Here is a 15881-nt window from a genome sequence, read left to right on the forward strand (position 1 = left end):
TACTTTTTTGCTAAATCTCCTAGTCATGTAAGTTACATTGGGACCAGGCCATATGGTCTGAGAGTATTAAACCTGTCCCAGTTCCTGAGAACGGAGCCAAGGGGTTGATGTTTGAGTGAAGAAAAAGGAGGGAGACTGTTGGTAGGCCAGAAGGGAGAAGACAGCTGGAATCTGTGGCCTTAGCCTGTCTTACCCTGGGTTTTAATTTTGCTTATCAGGTCCTTTTATTTTTTATTTTATTGAATGATTGATTGATTGATTTAAAGAGGTTTTTGCTATAGTGCGTGTGTGCTCACCAGAAAGACAGAGACAGAGAAACAGAAAGCAAGAAATCATCCCCCAGGGGAATGGCCACACAGCAGTCCCTTCTCCTCCATTCTCCTCTCAGGATCTTGGGCATGCACGCACATGAACCTGGTGTGAGTTAGAGCCACCGGGTCCAGGACTTGAACGGCGGTTGACTATATGGAAGTCCAGTGACATAGCCATTACACTAACTGCTGGTCCCATTTTTTATTTTTTATATTGAAGCCTGAAGTTAACCCTGGGACTTTGACTACAGGGCTGCCTGAATATTTGTCTCAGATGGAAGTGACTGGTCAGTCTAAATAGGCATTTTGCTGCTTGGTAAGTAAGCATGTCAAGAGTACTTCTTTTTCCCAGTTTAATGATAAGGTTATTAGAAACCTATACTTATAACAGTATATCCTCTTTTTTATTTTTTTTTAAGAGGTTTTTGTTATAGGACGCGTGAGCTTGCCAGAAAGACAGAGACAGAGAGACAGAAAGTGAGAAATCATCCCCTAGGGGGGATGGCCACGCTGCAATTCCTTGTCCTCTGTTCTCCTCTTGGGATCTTGGGCACGCACGCACATGCACCCGGTGTGAGTTTAAGTCACTGGGTCTGGGACTCAAACCATGGTCAACTACATGGGAGTCCAGCAACATAGCCATTATGCTAACTGCTGGTCCCAGTATATCCACGTTTGATCCTCTTCATGAATGTTCTTGGAGACCTAACACTTTAGGATGATAAGTCATTTGAAAAAAGTTTTTAGAAAGGCATCAAACAAAGCAATTAACCATGGACAATGAGACTTGAGCTAACCATAGTTAAAAATCTGACAAGAACTCACAACTGACAAAGAACTAACCATATTTGTGGGACCAACAGTTAGCGTAATGGCTATGTCGCTGGACTCCCGTGTAGTCGATGGCAGTTCGAGTCCTGGACCCGGTGGCTTAAACTCACGCCAGGCATGTGTGCGTGTGCATGCGTGCCCAAGATCCTGAAAGGAGAATGGAGGAGAAGGGATTGTGGCATGGTCATCCCTCCTGGGGGGTGATTTCTAGCTTTCTGTGTCTCTTTCTCTCTCTGTCTTTCTGGTGAGCGCACATAACCTATAGAAGAATCCTCTCAACAAAAACAAAAAAAAAAAAGAATCATATTTGTGACATACACCAGTTTAACATAATAACATACAGCATGACTGCTAAATAGCACACTATAGATTCCTGTGAACCTCAAATCAGTTTGGAACACAATATGTATATAAATACAGAACGCATACATACACATAAATATTTCCATAAAATATTTATATATATACTCGAATGTAATGTAAAGAAAATTAAAATGACTCAATTTGACAAAGTTCCCCACATCATTTAACATATTCAAATAAGCCCGATTGATTCTAACATTTCTCTTTGGATGTTTTAGGGACCCTCTGTAAATATTCAAAAGTTATTTTGAGGCCAAAGAACTTAATTTAGAATTTGACTTTTTTGGGGGGAGGTGGGTGTGGAACCTTGTCAAAGATAGGGAAAGCTTAAATACTTCTTTTAAAAAAAAATTAATTTCAGTCATTGTCATTATTTTGTTTATTATTTGTTCGAAGTTGACCAGAGGGAGACAGAAAGAGAGAGAGATGAGAAAACAAGCTGCCAGGGTCAGGAATTTGAACTACAGTCAGCCATGTGGAGTCCAGCTGTCCTAACCACCATGCCACCTGCCGGTCCCGAAAAGCTTAAATACTTAATTTAACCATGAGCTTTTTTTAACCATATTTGAAAACAGCTTACTTTTCAAAGATTGTAAGTCACGTGAACATGGAAAACATTTAAATTAATTTGTATGTGAGTTCTCTTTATAAGTCAAATTAAATGGAATTTCTTAAGGCCTTGGACCACATAGACAGACAACATATAAGACAGGATAACATGTATGCATATACACATATACACATGCAAAGGAAAGATTTCATTTTCTTTTTTTTTTTTTGGAAAGGTTCTTTTTTGCTATAGGGTGCTGTGTTCGCCAGAAAGAGAAAGACAGTGAGAGACAGAGAGACAGAAAGCCAGAAATCACCCCCCAGGGGGGATGGCCCACGCCGCAATCCATTCTCCTCCATTCTCCTTTCAGGATCTTGGGCATGCACACACATGAGCCTGGCATCAGTTGTAAGCCCCTTTGTCCAGGACAGAAACCTCAGTGGACTACTTGGGAGTCCAGTGACAAAGCCATTACGCTAACTGCTGGTCCCAAGATTTTTTTTTTTAAAGTTCTTTGTCTCTTTTTTAAAATTTGAGAGATTAATCATTAGATGTTTATTTCTTATCTCAGGCTCTGCCAGAAAGCATACACAGATTTTTAAGAAAACTTGAGTACTCTTAACAAGCAGAGGGGATCTTGCAGAGCTAAGAATGCTTTATATTTTAACCCTCTAATTGCAGGTCTAGAATGAGTTAACAAGGACCACAGAATTTTGTAATTTGCATAAACCCTGGAAAGTTTAAAAGAACAGATTATGATATAGTTAGAAAAACAGCTTGTCACGACATGCCCTAGAATTTTTAGAGTTTTTTTAGTTTTTAGACCAGTTTTCCCAGATTTCCAACTTAGATTGAGGCTACATGTATTATAACAATGAGCCTCCTCTGTTTTTAACATTCAAGGGCCACCATTCCCAGTTAGAGAAGATGTGTGCCAGTGGGGACTCCCTCAGAACTGAAGGAATTCAGTCTCTTCCATATCAGATTTAATGGAAGCAGCTACATTGTCCGATGGGGTTTCTTGTTGGGATGGGGAAGCATTGGGTGTACGTAAGAAAGTCAAGACAATTCTAATGAAACTCCAGGAGGTAATGACGGACCTGTGAATGCGTTGTTTTTGATCATTTTTGTCTTTTTTAGAACCCATCCTACTTGCTCCCAAAGTTCTAAATCCAAAGTTTCTTCATCAGGAAACCAAGGGCAATATTGGCAAACTATTAGTAGTAGCCGAGGTAAAGGTTTAGTTTCAATGGAGTAGTGAGCAGCTGTGAGAAGTTGTAAGGTTTGTAAATAAACCTTCTGGGGTTTGGTTCATTCTTGTTCCATGATGGAAATGCCCCTCTGAAGCTACAAACATCAGTCCATTCCTCAAAGAGTGAGGAAGGACTGTCCCTATCCTGGTCTCTGATTCCTCGAGTGGAGCAGCCATTGCTTTCATTTTCTTCTGGATGTTCAGGTTCCATGGAATCTCATCAGGGTCACCACTGTGACTCATAAGGTCACCACTTGTGACTCTTTTGTCAGCCAAGAGTCACCTGAAATTCACATGATAACTATTCTAGACACAGAGATCTGAGTGAAGAGGGACATGGGGAGGCCATACCTGGTAAGAGCCCCGCAAGGCTTCTTGATCCCCTGTAATTATTAGGGTATAGGAGGAACAAGAGTCAAATTAAAGGTAAATGTTTCATAAAATTAAAAGTAAAGGTTTCATAAAATTAAAAGTAAAGGTTGTTTCCTGGGACATATTGAATTCACTTGTGGATAAAAGAGAAAGTTTCCAGAAGACCACAGGAAATATTCCACCTAGGAATTTGGAAAACATTCATCAGATAACACACCCATCCAAATCACCTCCTGTTGTTTTCAAACACCAAGGTAAGAGTTCAGTGTTTTCACCAAGTTCCCTGGGGAAGCATTCACTCATGCATTCAAAGTTTACAAATCCAGGTGTTTTGGAGGCAAGGGTTTTTGTGTTGCTGCTTTCCACAGCAGTTGTACTAATTGACTTTCCCACCAATAGCATAAGAGGATTCACCACAGCCCACCAACCGTTGTTCTGTTTTAGTTTTTTGCTCACAGTCATTTTACCTAGCACTAATTCTTACCTCATTATGGTTTGGATTTGCACTTCCCCATGAAAAGAGATGTGGGGCAATTTTTTCACATACATTTTGCTATTACATGTCTTCCTTGTCCAGACTATTTGCCCACTTTGTAATGCGATTTTCTTTATTTTGTTTTGTTTTCTTTCATTTTTTAAAAGTTTTGTTTCACTTAGGTTTTTGTCGTAGGGTGCATGTGCTCATTGGAGGGAAACAGAGACAATGAGAGGGAAAGTGAGCGATTCCCCTGCCCCTTCCCCCCAGCGGGGAGGGCCACACAGCAATCTCTTATCCTCCATTTTCCTCTCTGGATTTTAGGCTCCCACACATATGTCCCTGGCATGATTTTCAAGTTACCCAGTCTGGGACTCAAACTGTGGTCTGCCAAGTGGAAGTCTAGCACCTCAACCTCCATGCCACCGGCTGCCCCTGGATGTTTGTTCTATAATGGATTAGCAGCTTGAGTTTTCTATATATTCTGATTATCGTTTCTTTGTGTGAGGTATAATTTGCAAACCTGTTCTTCCTTCTAAAGCTTCTCATCATTCTAATTGTTGTTTTCTTCTCTGCGAAGATAAATTTTAGGCAATTGTTTCCTGTCTACGCAAAACTCTCTGGTCCCAGTGTAGCTGGGGGCTAAGTTGGGGACAGGGATAGTAAGGTGGTAACCTCAGTCATGCACCACGTGGGCCAGCATGGCCTTCCCTCACTCAGGACTGGGAGGGTGATGATCAACGCCAGCTTGCGACCTTTGCCACCTCTTCACTCCGGGGGGGACATGAGCCACATGCAGGTCAGTTCGTGCTAGGGTAGCCCTTTCCGTCACACTCTGCAGTGGGCCAGAGAAAGGGCAGGGATAACAGGCCAGCTGGCCTCTGCTTCTTCCTCACTGTGGGAAGGATGAACCATTATCAGAACTCAGTAGATAGGGCAACAACAGATGAACAGAACATTTTCCAGAAATACTTACATGGAACACAGGTAAGTGGAAAAGTCCCATGCTGAAACAAACAGAACAAAGCGTAACACTGAGAAGTGGTAAGTGGGATATATGAAAACTTCTTATAGATAATATTGGAGTCCCAGAGAAAGGGAAAAGAACCGATTAAAAGTGATATTCAAAGAACTGTTTGTTGGCAGGTTTTTTGTTTGTTTATTTGTTTTTGTTTTTGTTTTCCACAAAGGGATGAAAGATTTCAACCCACTGTTTTAAATTAGGTAATATGTTTCTCAGAGACACCGTCCTTTTCCTTAACTTTTAAACAGTATTTACTTATTTTATTTATCATTATGATTATTATTTAAGTTTGCTATAAGGCAAGTGTACCCACTAAAGAGTCAGAGGGGAGAGAGGGAAAGTGAGTAACAAGCTGCCTCCAGGACTCAAACCATGGTCAGCATGTGGGAGTCCAGTGCCATAACCACCACGCCACCTGCTGGCCCCTCTCAGAAGCACTTGTAATTTTTCTTCTTTCTCGTCTTCAGATTGGGTCCTCTCTAATACCTGCCTTCGCCTTTGCTTGGTCGTTATTCTGCCTGCTCCCATCTTCTGCTGCAATCATCTATAAAGCGCTCCCTATTGGTGATTATGTCTTTCACTTGAGGAACTTCCGCTGTGTCTAGCTCTCTGCTAATATTCAGAACAGCTCTTTAAATAGCCTTAACTACTCAGAACTATTCCCTTGAGACTCTGAAAATGCATTCATTAGTCTTTTTCCTTGTTTATCTCTGGGATCATAAAAAATGTTGGGAAGTATTCCTTCTTCAAATTAAGACAGATTAAAAATATAGTGGACAGGGACCAGCAGATGGTGTGATGTTTCTGTCCATGGACAACCATGGTTTGAGTCCCAGACCCGGCAGCTTCAAACTCTCACTGGGTGCATGTGTGTACATGCCCAATATCCTAAGGGGAGAATGGAGAAGGGTTTGCTGTGTGGCCATTCCACCCAGGAAGATGATTTCTTACTTTCTGTCCGTCTCTTGGGCAAGTGCACACATCCTTTTGGAAAAAATCACTGTAAAATAAAATATATATATATATGGAGATATTTGATCTTTTAAGAACTGACTGTAATGCCACTTTGAAAAAAAGTAAGAAAGTCCATTGAGGATAAGTTTCAGAGCTGATCTTATTAAGATAAAGGACAATGAAGAGACACTTCGGGTGCATGTGCATGTGTGCCCAAGATCCTGAGAGGAGAATGGAGGAGAAGGGATTGTGGTGTGGCCATCCTCTGTGGGAGGTGATTTCTCACTTTCTGTCTCTCTGACTCTGTCTGGCGAGAGCATGTGCCTTATAGAAAAAATAAATAAATCAACTCTTCAAATAAATAAATAAGACACTGGCAGATCTCAGACCTGCAGATGGAGCTCTGCTTTGATGGCTAAGCACTATTTTGGTCAACAAGATAGACTTTATTTATAAAACTGAAAAAGTGGGCTCCACCCTCCTAGAGATATTTAGCTGCTCCTTACAAAAGATAAACAAACTAAGAGGATTTCTCACAGATTAAAACAGATCTAGAAAAAGTTCTCAGATAACTTTAAAAAGCACTGTAATAAATTGGTGATTTACCTTAATGTTGATTTTACTAAAAACAAACCAGCGAAAAAAAGGCATAATTGCCTATGACCAAAGCTACCTAATTGCCTGTGAACATAGTCACGCAGGGCAATCCTACAAGACAGATAACTCCTACCTGAAGACATGATCTGGAAAAAGTCCGGGTCAGAGGGGCCAGCAGATAGCATGATGGTTAAAGGCGTTGAACTCCCGCATGCCCGACCATGGTTTAAGTCCCAGACCTGGTGGCTTATTTTCTCACTTTCTCTCTCTCTCTCATTCTGTCCCTCTCTGGTCATATTAAAATAAATAAAGTTAAATAAAAAATTTTTTAAAAAAAAAGTCCTAGGAACCAGCAGTTAGCGTAATGGCTATGTCGCTGGACTCCCAAGTAGTTGACCGTGGTTCGAGTCCCTGACCTGGTGGCTTAAAACTCACGCCAGGCGCGTGTGCGTGCGTGCCCAAGATCTCGAGAGGAGAATGGAGAAGAAGGGATTGCGACATGACCATACCTGCTACGGGGTGATTTCTCGCTTTCTGTCTCTTATGTCTCTCTCTGTCTGGCTGGCGAGCACACGCGCCCAATAGCGAAAAATCTCTCCAAAAAAATTAAATAAAACGTTCAGGTCAGAGCCTCTGATTCAGAAGAGATGCAGAAGTGTTTCCAATGTGGAAGCCTGGACACTGGACAATGCTTCTACTCCCACTGGCATTGTCCCCAACATGGAGGAATTAGTCACTAGAGAAAGCAATGCCCGGACCTCCAATGGGAGTCAAGACTTCTAAGTCACTGCCATAGGGATGGTGATGAAGGCCAACTTCTAGAACAACATCACTGACCCCCAAGTCCCACAGTCAAAATGACCAAGCAGTCACAGGACTCCCCAGCCCCTGCCGTAATTGCTTACCTGGGGCTAACAGCTCAGCCTGGGTGCAGGTACACACGTCGTGAACTCAGTTACTCTGAAAGAACCCTGGGGAACCCTTCCTTGTGCCACCAGTTCCTGGGCTTCACCTTCTGGTACACAAGAGGCCAAGCATGCAAAACACGTTTATTTCTCAGTACCTGGTATAATGCTCCATCCTCAGGATGTTTTCCACATCAGCCATGGCAAGATCAAGTTCCAGAGCCAACATCTGCTCCTCAAAAGCTTCTTCTTTCACTTTTGCAGCATTACAAAGTGCATCCTTAGTCATCTGAGTCCCTGTAGCATAATCCACCCCATGTCCACTGCTCATTTCTCTTTTACCAACTTCAACTCCTCAGCTATGGCAATCAAAGCCTTCTGTAAGCTCTCTGGTGTCCCACCTACCCCATCCTATCCACAGGGGGCATATGCAAGTGGCTAACACTGTAATCACATCCCTGCAAGAGTTCCTCCCAACACCTCAAAGGCTCTGGAAGGTTATCTCCTACCTCTTCGGATCCTGTCCACAGCACCAAATGTTTTGTGAGGTTCTTCCCTCTCCTGAAGGATGGAAGAACAGAGATGCAAGGAACTGGAAAAAGAATCAAGGCACTGATGTCATGTTTTTTATTGGCTGAGTTTGGTGGGAGCTCACAGAGCTATTAGTAGACTTACAAAGCCCATAGAAGCACTCTGAGGTGCTTCCTCCTTTTTGGAGTTAGTAACACACATGGAGAATACTCACAGAATGGCTTACTCCCTCTCCCAGTTCACACACACTGAACTGAGCTGAGCCAACCCAAGGCTGAGCTAAGCCAGGGCCATCAGGGGTCACCAGCCTGAGCCAAAGCGGAGCTGAGCAGACCTAGCTAATAAGGCAGAGCAGTGCAATCCTAGCTGAGCAGGTGCTCCCTTTCTCTGAAAGGAGCTACAGACAATAGTGACTCATTACCAAAACCAATCTATGGCACTCGCGCATGTTCATTACATTCAATGACATAAATCACCAAAGTCGTAATTACGCAACAATCGCTTAAGCACAGTACAACTCTAAAGTAAGTTGCTTACCCTGTGGCCTTCAAACATGATAAGATAGGAGGTGAGGAAGCCAGACTAAGCCATCTTGACTTCATTTGCAATACACTACTTGTGTTCAGTAACTGAAAATAGCATAGTCAGTCAGTCTGAGAAACAGCAGCAAAGTGTCCAAACAACTTATCTTCAGAGGTGGTGAACCAGTTGCTAAAGTCAACCTGACTCCAGAGGTTCCAGCACCAAGTTGGAGCTACCTTTTCTCAGAGGTTGGAGTCTGAGGACTTTAGGACCTCTCCAAAATTCTAGGTTGAAACAGTGCCTCAACTTCCTCACTTTGACCTCCAGTCCTGGTAGTGACAGCGGCATCATGTTAGTTTTCCCATACATGTGAATTCTCACTTTGTGACTGAACTCTCAACAATAAGTACAGTGGGAAATACATGAAGGAGTCAGTCATCAGAAGTTTGTGAAATTCTCTCACCACCACTCTTTCTCATCTTGCAGAAATGATGAAATTTTTCCAATATCTGAAGAAAGAATGACAATACTTGCCACTCAACTTCTTTGGAACCTTTTATCTAAAACTGAGAAGATACTAACAATTCTACATAATCTGTAATAAGTCTTACAACCTGTATTTCTTCTGAAAAACAAAACAAAAATGAGGAAATCCCAGTTACACTTTAAGAACTATATTTTAAGGACATTGGTTTGGTCTTGTCTCAGTTCTCTCCTGAGAGAGAGAAACCACCAAATATTCTAGTTATGATTCAGGACTAGATTCACAAATTCAACGCTGAAGATCTACAATTCATACTATTTTCCCTCAAGTAATATTTGCTACTAGAGGGAAATTTGTGGAGTTGGTAGATGCTTGTTTGACTTTCTAAAAAGCATTGTCTTCTAAAATCTTGTTTTATTTTGGACACAAGACATGGTAAAAGAGGGCATGTCTCAAGCAAATATACTGTTTCCTCTTCAAGACACTTATCTGATTTCAAATTTGTACAAGGAAGAGGGTGGAGAGCAGGTATTGAACTTTGGAAAATGGAGATTGATGCCCATAATATTTCAGAGTTGAGGAAGTAGAGTCACATAGACTCCTAATTCAATCTTTAGCAGGCCCGGACCTGAGTGAAATAAAATTAGTTCCAGATTTACAAAAACCTCACTCACCTCTGATTCAATCCAATCTATGATGTAGGTCCTCAGCTCCTCAGCATATCTTTCTTTTTATTTCTCTCTTTTTTTTTCAAAGAATTATTTAACTTTATTCATTGATTTTATTTTATTTTATTTTAATTTGAAGTTGACCAGAGAGAGAGAGAGAATGCAAGTGAAAAGGCAAGCTGCCAGGTCTCGGACTTGAACCGCAGTCAGCCATGTGGGAGTCCGGCCACCTTAATCACTATGCCACCTGCTGGCCCCATATCTTTCTAACTGAGGAAATAAGAAAAACCTTGTGGCACCTGCTAGCTCTTTTGAGGTTGTTTTATTAAAAGTTAGCTGTGTAAAGTAAATAATTCCATACATTCTAAGAGTTAAAAATCACAACCTGTTATTAGAGAATAAAAACAAGGAGGAAAGAAATAGTGGGTACCTATATGTAGTATCAAGATATGAAAGACAGTGGGATGAGAGTACATAAAAACAAAATGACTAAAAGTTTTTAATTTTGTTTACTTGCCATCATTGTACATCTCTATAGCAACACAATATGGATTTTCAAAGTATACAAATCATACATGACAGTCAAATCAAAGAAATTACCATATACATCATTTTCGACAAAGAACTTCTTGTAAGGGTTTCTTTTCTTGCTCCTCTCACCCACCTTCTACCATCCACTTCCCCTCCCTGACAGTCTCTGATATCTGCACTTACACTCACTACTATCATATCTTCAGATGTTTGCATTTCTGCCATAGAGTATAGATAGTCAATAACTATGGAGTGGGGATATACTGTGTGCATCATTCAATGTCTGACTCACTTCTGTCACCATACATATTTTACGTTCATCCACTTTGAATCAAATAACAAAGTTTTATTGTTCCTTATGGCTGGATAGTATTCTAGAGTATGTATGTGCCAGTTTTTCAACTCAGTTATAAATTCTTCAGCTCTTAGATTAATAATGCTGCCAATAAACATGATGTGCAATTGTCTTTCTTACTGAGTGTTTTCTGATTTTTTGGGTAAATCCTAGGGAGTGGAAATACTGGGTCTTATAGTTTTTTCTGTATAATTTTGAGTAATCTCCATATTGCTTTCCACGGTAGTTGTAATAATCTACATTTCCACCAACAAAGTAAGAAGATTCCCCATTTCACCTCAACCAAAACTGTCCTTGTCATTCTTTTTTTTTTTTTTTGAAGAGATTTTTTTTTTGGTAGATGGCACGTGTGCTCGCCGGACAGACAGAGAGAGACAGAGAGATAGAAAGAGAGAAATCACCCCCTGGGGGCATGGCCACTCCACAATCCCTTCTCCTCCATTCTCCTCTCGGGATCTTAGGCACACACATACACACGCCCGGCATGAGTTTCAAGCCACCAGGTATGGGATGCTACCCACAGTCGACTACGTGAGAGTCCAGCGACATAGCCGTTACGCTAACTGCTGGTCCCCATTTATTTATTTATTTTTTTCATCATAGCCATTCCCACCAGAATTAAGTGGTATCTCCTTGTGGTTTTGATATTCATTTCTCTTATGATAAGAGATGCTGAACATTTTTTCTTAACCATTTGATCATTCACATGTCTTCCTTGGAGAGTTGTCAGTTCAGCTAATTTGATCATTTTTAAAATGGATTATTTCTTTTTTAATGGGGGACGTCCTTAAATTCAATGTACATTCTGATTATCAGTCCCTCCTCTGAGGCAAAATTTGCAAACATTTTCTCCCTTTCTGGGGATTTTCTCTGTACCCTAATCATTCCATTTGTTGTGCAGACTTTTTAGATCAATGTAATCCCAGTTTTCTTTTTTGGGGACTATGGCCTTTTCTTTTTCTTTTTCTTTCTTTGGAGAGGTTTTTTTTGTTATAGGGTGCGTGCACTCCCCAGAAAGACAGAGAGACAAAGACACAAAACAAGGGAGAGAAGGCCACGCCACAATCCCTTCTCCTCCATTCTCTTCTCAGGATGTTAGGCACACATGCACATGTGCCCAGCATGAGTTTAAGCCACCGGGTCCAGGACTCAAACCACGGTCGACTACATGGGAATCCAGGGACATGGCCATTGTGCTAACTGCTGGTCCCATGGCCTTTTCTTTATAGGGTCTGATTTAAGAAAACGTTGCCACTCTAATGTCTTCAAGAGTTTCCAATAAGTTTTCTTCCATTAGTACTACAGTTTGAGGCTTTACAGTTGAATATTTCATCCTTTTTGAGTCGCTTCTTATTAATAGTGAGAGATCAGAGCTCAGTTTCATCGTTCCTCAGTTGTATTTCCAGTTCTTCCACAATGTTTAGTGAAAGGCAATCTCTCCATCACATTGTCTAGTGCCCTTTGTCAAAGACCAAGTGACTGTATGTTTGGGGGTTTATTTCTGAATTCTCTGCTTTGTTCAGCTGATCCATGTGTCTACTTCATGCTGTTACCTTTGCTGTTTTAATTATCACCCCCTGGGGGGATGACCATGCCACCATCCCTTCTCCTTTCTCCTCTTGGGATCTTGAGCACACACGCACACACACCTGGGGTGAGTTTAAGCTACCAGGTCCGGGACTCAAACAGCAGTCAACTACATGGGAGTCCAGCGACACAGCCATTACACTAACTGCGGGTTCTAATACAACTAGTTTTGAGAGACAATTGGTACTTTGACATAGTACAAACTGAAAGGATCACATGAAGACAGGTCCCGCAATGATTGCTTACAGAAAATTATGTATTACCTACCGTAAGAGAAATACTACTGTATGTGAGTATTCTTGACATTAGTTTTACATATTTCTTTTCAGTAATTGTCTACATAATACATCACTTGACATTGAAAGGGAAGAGGTGTTTATGGTGAGTTTATACGCATGAGTCAAGACTGCCCCATCCGAACAAGAAGTAAGTTCACCTCTTCATTAAGGCTCTTTTCTTTCAAATGGTTTTGGGAAATGTTCACATGTATATATGTCTATGCACATGTAAATTAGTTCACACTAATATATCCATGTGTCCTTCATCAGGGTTCAAGGGTCATTCACCAGAGACCCATAGAAATTCTTTCGTCCACAAACAATCTGACCTTGCCACGTCAGTATTTAGGAGCAAGTCCAGTGCTGTGCATTGAGTCCTGTGACAAGATAAGAATTTGTGTTAACCCAATCTTTGGCCTCTGTCTTACACTCCCTCCTTCTCACAGTGCCACCTCTGTCTCTACCCTTGTTCTCATTTTTTCTCTTTTAGTTTTTGCTGCTCTGTTGCATTGTCTTTCAAGAGGACATCAGTCATTGTCAGTGAGCAAACAAGGACCTGAAAGAGAGGAGACAGATCCGCCTTGCCTCCTGCCCTCCCCTCCCTTCCTCACACACAGCTCCACCATCTTTACTATACAATGGCCCAGGGTGAGGCCCTGGGGTGTGAGCATACCGCCCTCCTGCTGCTCTGGCTGGGAGCATGTCTGTGTCTTTGTGGATGGCCCCAGATTGGAAACTGTCAGCATCACAGTCCCCCAGAAGTGGTGATACCCGTGAGGGTAAGTGGCAGAGGTAGAGTCATGAAGAGTCCAGGCTGGGTCTCCTACAGCCTGCACTTTGGGGGCCAGAGGCACGTTATCCACATGAAACCCAAGAAATTCTTGGTGTCCAGCTCCCTCTCCCTGTTCACGTACACAGACCAGGGTGCTCTGGTCGAGGACCACCCTTTTGTCCGGGATGACTGCTACTATTACGGTTATGTGGAGGGAGACCCAGAGTCGCAGGTTGCTATCAACAACTGTTTGGGAGGGTTCCAAGGAACCTTTCAGACAAATGACACTAATTATGAAATCAAACCCATAAGCTTTTCCACCACCTTTGAACATCTAGTATACAAGATGGTCGATGAGGAATCAGAACTCCCTTCCATGCAGTGTGGATTAACAGATGAAGAAATTGAACGCCAATTAAAGTATCTGGAGACTGATAATTCGACTCTGATGCAGAGTGACTATAAGGGCTGGTGGCTCCACCAAAGGAGTGTTGTAAAGGTAATACTTCTTGACCACGAAGCGTACCTTCATAGCGAAAGAAATGTCACAGTTTTACAAAACCAAATGTTGATTATTTCACATATGGCAAACACTTATTTGATTCCAGTAGGAATTGACATGATTTTAGCTGCAGTTGAGATATGGACTACCGCAGATCCCTTTGAATTAACCAACAATGTGGCAGTTTCTGTGAAGAAATTTGCCACATGGAAAAAGACGAGCCTCTATCCCCGTATGCCCCATGATGTTGCATATTTGATAGCAAAGAAATCCTTTTCAGGTATCTTTGGCCTCTCGTACACATCTACTCTGTGTCATGCAACTTACAGTTGTGGAATTATCCGTTACACTCCAACGGACTTGGCTAAAAGTGCAACGTATGTGGTCCATCAACTTGGCCATCTTTTAGGTCTAAAACATGATGACAGTTACTGTATCTGTGGGGATCGATCTTGCTTAATGAGTAGAAGACCTCCAATCATAGCTAAATTCAGCAACTGCAGTTATGGTTACTACATTCAAATGATTCCAAAATGGAGATGTGTCTACAGACTTGAATATACAGGGCCCATCTTTTCAATCTCGCGCTGTGGGAATGCTGTGATCGAGCAGGAAGAGGAGTGTGACTGTGGCTCCTTACTGAAGTGTAGAGAAGACCCATGTTGTATGGAAAACTGCACCCTAGTACCTGGGGCTGCATGTGCTTTTGGGCTCTGTTGCCAGGACTGCCAGTTTGCGCCAGCCGGTGAAGTGTGTAGAGAAAGTAGCAGTGAATGTGATCTTCCCGAGTGGTGCAACGGGACTTCCCACCAGTGCCCAGAGGATGTGTATGTGCAGGCTGGGGTCCTTTGCACGGGTGGAGGCTCCTGCTATGAAAAGAGATGTAATGATCGTGAAGAACAATGCAGGCAAATTTTTGGTAAAGTAGCCAAGAGTGCAAATCAGGCTTGCTACAGTGCTATGAACATGCTAGGTAACCGTTTTGGAAACTGTGGCCTGAAGGATAGTAAATATATAACATGTACACTCCAAAATACCTTGTGCGGTAGACTTCAGTGTGAGAACGTGATGGAAATCCCTTTATTGAAAGATCATAGTACTGTGCACTGGACTCACTACAATGGTGTTGAATGTTGGGGTACTGACTACCACTACGGTATGACCATACCTGATGTTGGCGAAATCAGAGACGGCACAGCGTGTGGCCCAGGGCGTATATGCATGCAGAAGCAATGTGTCCGCAAGACAACTTTGAATCTCAGTGATTGTGTTCCTGAGGTCTGCAATATGAGGGGTGTCTGCAACAATAAACAGCACTGCCATTGTAGCCATATGTGGAACCCGCCCTTCTGCCAGATGGAAGGCCATGGAGGCAGTGTTGACAGTGGCCCACCCCCTCCGAGAAAACAGCAAAGTAAACAGAGGGCGAAGTCTTCCCTGCTACCATTTTTGTGGATTCCTCTTTTGGTTTTACTATGCTGTTGTTTAATCTGTCTTCTACTCATGTGGAAAAAGCAGAAAGAAGAAGAGAAACCCAAGGAAGAACAGAAAACTGATCAAGTACCACCTGAAACAAAAAAAGAACCAGCTCCAATGTGACCTGAGCAAGGAGCAGAAAGCATTCCCATTCCCCCTGCTCAAATTACACCAGAGTAAGGGAAAGAAGGTGCTCCCTCTTCAAATGAGCAAGGAAATCCGAATGTTCCCATTTCATCGTAGAAATAGGCAGAAAAACGTGGGTCTCAATAAAAAAAAATACCAAACTTTAGAAATCCGAATGTTCCCATTTCATCGTAGAAAAATAGGCAAAAAAAAAAAACGTGGGTCTCAATAAAAAAAAAATAGCAAACTTTACAATTTTAGAAAATAAACCAACTTCTGAATACAATTTTGTATGTTTTTAGTATCCTGACGATATATCACTACATGTGTCAGAGGCCAATGATAGAATAGTCTACAGGTTAATAATAGTCTATAGTGTATGTAAAAATTAATTATTAGTGGTAATTCCTAGTAT

The 15881-nt window shown here is 41.8% G+C and overlaps 1 protein-coding gene across 6 annotated transcripts; it reads left to right on the forward strand.

The window, feature by feature from the left end:
* Positions 1–606: 606 nt before the first annotated feature.
* LOC102482364 (disintegrin and metalloproteinase domain-containing protein 21) lies at positions 607–15592 on the forward strand. Of its 6 annotated transcripts, none has more exons than XM_014588256.1 (3): positions 607–627; positions 12642–12738; positions 13081–15592. In XM_014588256.1, the coding sequence occupies exon 3, from the start codon at positions 13229–13231 to the stop codon at positions 15461–15463; it is 2235 nt and encodes a 744-aa protein (XP_014443742.1). In that variant the 5' UTR covers positions 607–627; positions 12642–12738; positions 13081–13228; the 3' UTR covers positions 15464–15592. The 6 variants fall into 6 exon arrangements, with proteins under 6 accessions (XP_014443742.1, XP_014443745.1, XP_014443740.1 ...); XM_014588259.1 differs by having other exon boundaries at positions 609–627; positions 12642–12693; XM_014588254.1 differs by lacking the exon at positions 607–627 and adding an exon at positions 3576–3661.
* Positions 15593–15881: the final 289 nt, after the last annotated feature.

The sequence above is a fragment of the Tupaia chinensis genome, unplaced genomic scaffold, assembly GCF_000334495.1.
Source record: "Tupaia chinensis unplaced genomic scaffold, TupChi_1.0 Scaffold000271_1, whole genome shotgun sequence".
NCBI classification, from domain to species: domain Eukaryota; kingdom Metazoa; phylum Chordata; class Mammalia; order Scandentia; family Tupaiidae; genus Tupaia; species Tupaia belangeri.